This window comes from Polistes dominula, unplaced genomic scaffold (genome assembly GCF_049000335.1).
Source record: "Polistes dominula isolate Pdom_NZ unplaced genomic scaffold, Pdom_raw_medaka contig_21, whole genome shotgun sequence".
Lineage (NCBI taxonomy): Eukaryota > Metazoa > Arthropoda > Insecta > Hymenoptera > Vespidae > Polistes > Polistes dominula.
The window spans coordinates 3910273-3916993 of record NW_028301061.1 but is presented as its reverse complement, the minus strand read 5'-3'; the positions used below and the strand labels follow the sequence as shown (position 1 = coordinate 3916993).

General features: G+C 25.6%; 1 protein-coding gene across 1 annotated transcript; it reads left to right on the top strand.

The window, feature by feature from the left end:
* The first annotated feature begins 1107 nt into the window (after positions 1-1107).
* mei-W68 (meiotic W68) lies at positions 1108-2793 on the top strand. Its single transcript, XM_089176060.1, has 4 exons — positions 1108-1268; positions 1368-1786; positions 1880-2237; positions 2331-2793. Exons 1-4 carry the CDS (start codon positions 1108-1110, stop codon positions 2629-2631), a joined length of 1239 nt encoding a protein of 412 aa, XP_089032186.1. The 3' UTR covers positions 2632-2793.
* Positions 2794-6721: the final 3928 nt, after the last annotated feature.

The following is a 6721-nucleotide window of genomic DNA, read 5'->3' as shown; positions in this document are numbered from 1 at the left end:
TATAAATATTTAACAGATTATACGATATGCATTTAGATTATTTTTTTTTTTTATAAGAACCAAATAAAAGAATGATGGTTTTATTATGGTTTCGGTGTATAATCTAGTTTATAAAATACAAATTAAATCGATGAAAATAAAAGCTTTGATAAATTATTGGTAGGGTAATTTTTTCGATAAATCGAAGTGGATTTTCGTTAGAATCGGACATTTTATCGCTCGTCTGTGTTTTGTACTGCACAATGAGATCCTGGAGTGTCTTTAGTACATACAGTAGCATGGTATTGAATGGTCGGCGCTCACAAATGCGCAGCAGGGTGTCCGGTTCTCTTGAGATTCGCTACTCGATATGAATGTGAACGTAAGATGAAAAACTAATGTCCCTATTCTCCTAATATTTTGATCTCTACCATGGTCAATAGATTTTCTAACAAACGAGAGCTTAATATGTTTATTGCTGTGAGAATGTTACGTTCGTATAGAACGATAGACGGTAGATTTTTATCTTACAATGCTTTCCAACCTCGACTATAAATGCGTAAAGCTAAGGTTAAAATTTGAATCAAAAGTTTTGCCTTAACATCTGACTTTAACCCCTTTTTATTAATTGTTAAATATAATTTTTTAATTAGTTTCATTATAATTAACTTCGTAGACGTTACAATTAGATTATGAGTATTTTTTTTGTTTTAATTTATTATTATTTGTAAACAATAAAGTATATGGTACAGTTAAGTATTTACATATATTATTGTTTATCATAACAGTTAAAAGAATTTTATGGTTTCCGTGTATTTACTATTTTGTAAAGTACAGATTAAATTTTACATGATATTGTTTAAGAAATTTGTTTATAAAATACCTAAATATTTTATAAAACTTTAATTAGATTTTACCAATTTATCTAACAAGGGTAAAAATAGTGCAGATAAATTGCATTTTTATGTTATAACGCGAATGTTTATGGTACAGACATCTCAAAAACCTATTATAAATTAAAAAAAGAAACACATATAATTTTAATTGTAATCAATATTAAGAAATTATTCAATGAAAATGTTTAAAAAATAATACTCTAATCAAACATATGTATTTCTTTCAGAGAACATGTTCGCGTTACCTGAAATACGGAAAAGATCATTTTTATCATACCTCGATACGGAAGAAAATGTTAATGAAAAAAGAATTAACTTAGCGATTATTGATAAAGAAGAAAATGTGAATGGAAAAAGAATCAACTTACCAATCGTCGATAATGAGAAAATAAGGTAAATTAATTAATAATTTAATACTTCGTTGGTTCAGCTGCAGAATTTGTTTTATTTGTAAAACATATACATACAACAATATTATTGTTTTTATATTAGAAAATCACTTATACGTCGAATTGAATATACGACTCTGATGATAATACAGAAAATTTGTTCCGGACAATTTCCAAATGAATTTGTTCAAAGTAATGACGACACAATGGAGTTATTGCAATACGAAAATGATGTAAATGAATCTAACAGTAATATATTAGAATCTGATGAAGTTGAATCAATGAATACATCAGATAGTACAGATTTTTATCGCAAAAGAGGCAAAAATAAATTGGCTTTAATGATGAAAGTTATGGCGATGTCTCATAAATTATTAATCATGAATACCACAATTACCAGAAGATCATTTTATTATGATTTAAAAAATAACGTAGCAAATATTTTGGCTCCTAAGCAACAATATATAGATCTTGCTGTGAATAATGTCGCTGAAATTTTAAACTGTGCACCATGGGATTTGAGTATAGTTTTCTTCTTTTTTTTTTAATAATTTTATATTTACATTATTACTAAGATCATAAATTAATTAATAATAATTAATATATATTTTGTAGGACTCATTGGTTCGTCTAAAGGTTTAGCAGCAGGAGATTTAACTTTATACTTTACGGACAATCAATTTATCGATTGTAGAGTTCCAGGAGGTGTACTCATTCCTCAGATAATTTCAAACATTACATCGATTCGTACTAATGTAAAGTTTGTTTTGGTGGTTGAAAAGGATACAATATTTCAAAAATTATTAGAAGAAAATATAACGAAATCATTGAATTGTATATTAATCACTGGAAAAGGTTATCCCGATATTGCTACGAGGATGTTAATTAAATTACTTTCTGAAAAAGTTAATCTTCCAATTTACATCGTAGTAGATGCTGATCCTTTTGGCGTGGATATTATGTGTGTTTATCGGTAAATTTTATATATATATATATATTATTAACATTTGTTAATTACTTTAGTCATATTTCTTTTTTGTTTTCGTTTCAATTTTTCTTATTCTAGATTTGGATCTTCGAATTTATCAAAGAGAAATGATAATCTAGCTTGTCCAGCCATTCGTTGGCTTGGTATTCACCCTTCAGAATTAGATGTATTAGGGGTGAAGACTAGTCCGTTGTCCGAAAGAGATTTATCGAAATTGACATCTATTAAGAGTCGTGGTTACATGACGGAAACGTTGTTAAGACAGATGATAATAATGCACAAGGGCAAAGCAGAGATAGAAGCTGTATCATCTTTCTGTAGTAATTTCCTAACAGCTACCTATCTCCCATTAAAGATCAAAGGAAATGATTATATCTAAATTATATCTAGGACAAAGGATCTGTTCATCTTTAGTAAAATAATTGTGCCAATTATGACGATAAATGAAATAAGAAAAAATTATAAAATAATTAATATTATGATTTGTTTATTAACACAATTATTTATAGTGTAAAGTAGATCATAAAATAAATTGTTTTAATGATTTTAATTAATTCATTGTCATAATTGGAGACACAAATTTATTTATTAATTCGTATTTTAATTCTTGTATAAACTTATGAATTTCATATACTTTTTGTTCATAATAATAAGATGATTTAATTATTGTTGTATATTAAATCAAATAATTTAATATTGAACATTTTTAATTGAACATAAAATTATATGAATTTATAAATTAAATTATGTCGTATTGTTTAATAAATGGTTAATAGACATTGTGTTATATATTTTTTCTGTTGTTATTTTTCAACAGTTTCTTATTTACTTAAAAGACCTAGGACTTTTTAGTTTTGGAAAAGATATTTAGGTATTAATTTATTAATTTGTAAAATAATACATACGTTACTTATGCATTTTTTATAAATGTTATATTCGATATCAATAAAATTATTGAATTATGTTCTCATTGTAAATATAATAATTTCATATTAAAAATTGTTCATTAAGCAACTATGAAATCTAGTTTTTAATTTTGGTACTCCATCTGAAAAAATAGAGTTAATAAATTAATTATGATCAATACTGGTACAATTTTATTACAAGAAGAAATTGATTTTTTTTTTTTTTTGAAATAAATTTCGCTTTTATTTTGCCTAAATATTTCATTTGCTTCCTTTATTAATACCTAACCTCAAAATTATTTTATATTCTAATAACAAACGTTCAAAATGTTTTTGTATTCCGATCTGTCATGTAGAATTTTTTTATCATCGCATCAGAAATGAAAAATTAAAATCAGTATTCTAATCATATTTTGATTTTTTTATTAGCGATAGGGTAAAAATGTAGTGTCTAAATTGGTTTTCGAAATTTTGTTCTAATAATTTAGATGTAAAACATGTATCAAAATTAGATCGTCCAGTTGAAAAAGATTTGAACAAAATCAATTCGCTGATGAATGTTAATTATAGCATAACAACACAAAAAATAGCTGTGAGAAGTTGGGTTTTTAAAATTTTGTCAAATTATGATCATTTAAAACGCTTTGTATTTCAAATGCAATCGTTTGAGTTACGTCTGGGTTGTATCCAAATTACGAATTCTATGCTGTCAAAATATTTTTGCGAATTTAAAAGTAATCGTCATATCATTTTTGTTATACATTATAGATAATTATAATAATTAAATAAATAAAACCTATATTTTTTTGATAACTAGAAAAAATATATACTACATTGTTAAAAAATATAAAAAATATTTTAATTTAATTTTAATTGTATACTAGACGACCAATATTAAAAATGAGTCACTGTATGAAAAAAATTATTTTTTATTTATCATTGAAAAAACGAAATTACTTTCCAAACAGGTTTATATTTACTTCCTCAGTTTTCGGTGTAATCCATGTTTCTAAATGATCCATAACTTGCTCATCTTGTTCATCATTACTATCGTCTAATATAATAAGTGGTGGTATTTTATGAAATGATCCAAGGAAGATGATACTGGTATCAGAGGACCGATTACCAAGATTTTCCAACTTGTTATGCGTAGAATCCACTTCATTATCCGTTTTTGAACGAGTTTTATACGGATGCTTGTAAAAACTTAAAAAAAAAAAAATGGAACAAATTATTCATTACTATATACTTTTATTTAAACTAAATATCTTTTCATATTTTTCTTTTTCTATTAAGGTTACCTAGACGTCATATAACTATTATTAAATTTGCTCTCTTTTCTTTTAACACGTATATTTTTTTGCGTAAGATTTTTTAACGTATTTCTAATTCTTCTGGATCTACGTATGATCATGTCTCAATTTGTTTTCCTTTTTTATTTTTTTTTTCGATTAATTATTAATCGTCGATAAAGATTATAACTTTTCAATTTATTCATCAAATTGTTGACTTAATCGTAATTAATTTTCCGATGAAATTTTATCAATATTGTAAATTAAATAAAATTAATAAAAATATTCGTATAAAAATATAAAACTATATTTATTGTAGAATATTGTTTACGTAAAACTTTTTTTAAGGGTTGCAGGACAAAAAAAAAAGAAAATGTCAGTTGATCGATAAAACGTGAAGTCAATTGACATTGTACAACAAAATTGATGAGAAGTTTGTTGGAAATAAATGAAAAACTATCGTTATCAGGTAATGTAACAGTTTATTGAAAACACTTTTGTCCGCCCGATGTCCGGAGCGATCCTCGCTGATATTAAAAAACGCAGAGTCTTAATAACATGATTATCTCATGGGTGTTGTTACATGGAAGGTAACTTGGACTATATTCGTGAAACCAGCATCGTTTTTTCATTAAACGATTCTCGTACGTATTAAAATCACGATTTTAAAATTTCTAGGCACGTTTGAACAATTAATAAATAATAAACGATAGGAAAAAAAAACCAGTATAATTTTTTCCAATCTTTATATTTAATAAAAAGAAAAAAATAATAAAAGAGAAACAAATTTTTAACGTAATAAATACACTATTGCAAATGTTTAAAAAAAAAAAAAATACAAAGAATTTTAAAATACGCGCGAGAATCACGCAAGTTGCATCCTCTAACCTTCATAAGATAGAATTTGTGTATTCCGATTGGCTGATTTCACAAATATTCCTCGTCGTCTATAGGTCCGTGCGAATATCGCAAAAATTCGAGTCGAAATACAATTCTGCGCGTTTCATTTCGCGCTCGGAGGCGATATTTGTTTACTCCTTTTTTATTATTTATTTATTTTTTTCCTTATTAATTATCGTTATTTTATTATTTAATTATTTATTTTATTATTCAATTATTTATTTATTTATTTATTTATTTATTATGTAGGATGATGAAAGCAATCGTCCGTGTATCTCGAGATATAAGCTTATGTTGAACAATTAACGATTCAATCTCACCTTTCATTTCTATAATCATTTCGAGCGAATATTATAATACTTAGTATATAAAAAACAACCCTTTTTTTCTTTATTCCCTTCTTTATTACTCATCTATTCGATTTATACGGTCGTGGTAATTTTTTTTTTACTTTTTTCTTCAGAACACCGTTCTTATCGTCGCTTTTCGACTATACGTTGTTCGATTAGGCGACTTTTTTGTAAAACGTTCGAACGTTTTTTATTTATTTTCTTTTTTTTTTTCCTCGTCACTTTACTCGATCGATTTTCGGACGTTCTGACGTACAAACTTTTCCAAATTTATCTCGATTATTCGAATTAAATAACAAGTACCGAATGAATTACTGGAAAAAGAAAGAGAGAGAAAGATAAGATAATGTGAAATAAATATTATCTATAATGTAGACACGTATAAAATATTTTGGAATAGAAAGAGAGTAATAATTATTTATAGATTAAAAATAATATTTATATTTTAAAGATTAAAAACAATGATGAGAGAAAGAGAGAGAGAGAGAGAGAGAGAGTATTAGAGTAAATATTTTTAATTTATAAATTAATTTTAATTAATTTTGTCTGTACTAGAAACGAATTTAAAAAAAAAATGAAGAAATTATAGGTAAAATAATTACGTTCGAATGTCTTATTAAAAATAAGCCAATTTATGAAATCCTACATTAATTAATCAAATAAAATTATTTAAGACGTAAATATTTATAAATAAGTTAGGATTAAAATTAATATTCTTTTTTTTTATTTTTTTACTAAGAAAATTAAACAATTTTTCTAATGAGACACCTTGTGTCGAATAATCGAGATAGATTTATGTTCCTTTCTACTTTCGTTTTCTTTTTTTTTAAACATATCTCTGTAATTATTTATTCGTATTAATTGAATTCGATTGTTCGCACGGGCCCAATTGGTTGCATCGTTGGGTTCCGCATAAAATTATATTCCTCCTGTTATTATTGCAGGTGCGTATATATGTATGTATGTAACGTGTATATGTGTACATGTATGCGCGTGTATGTGTGTGTGTATGTTAATATTTT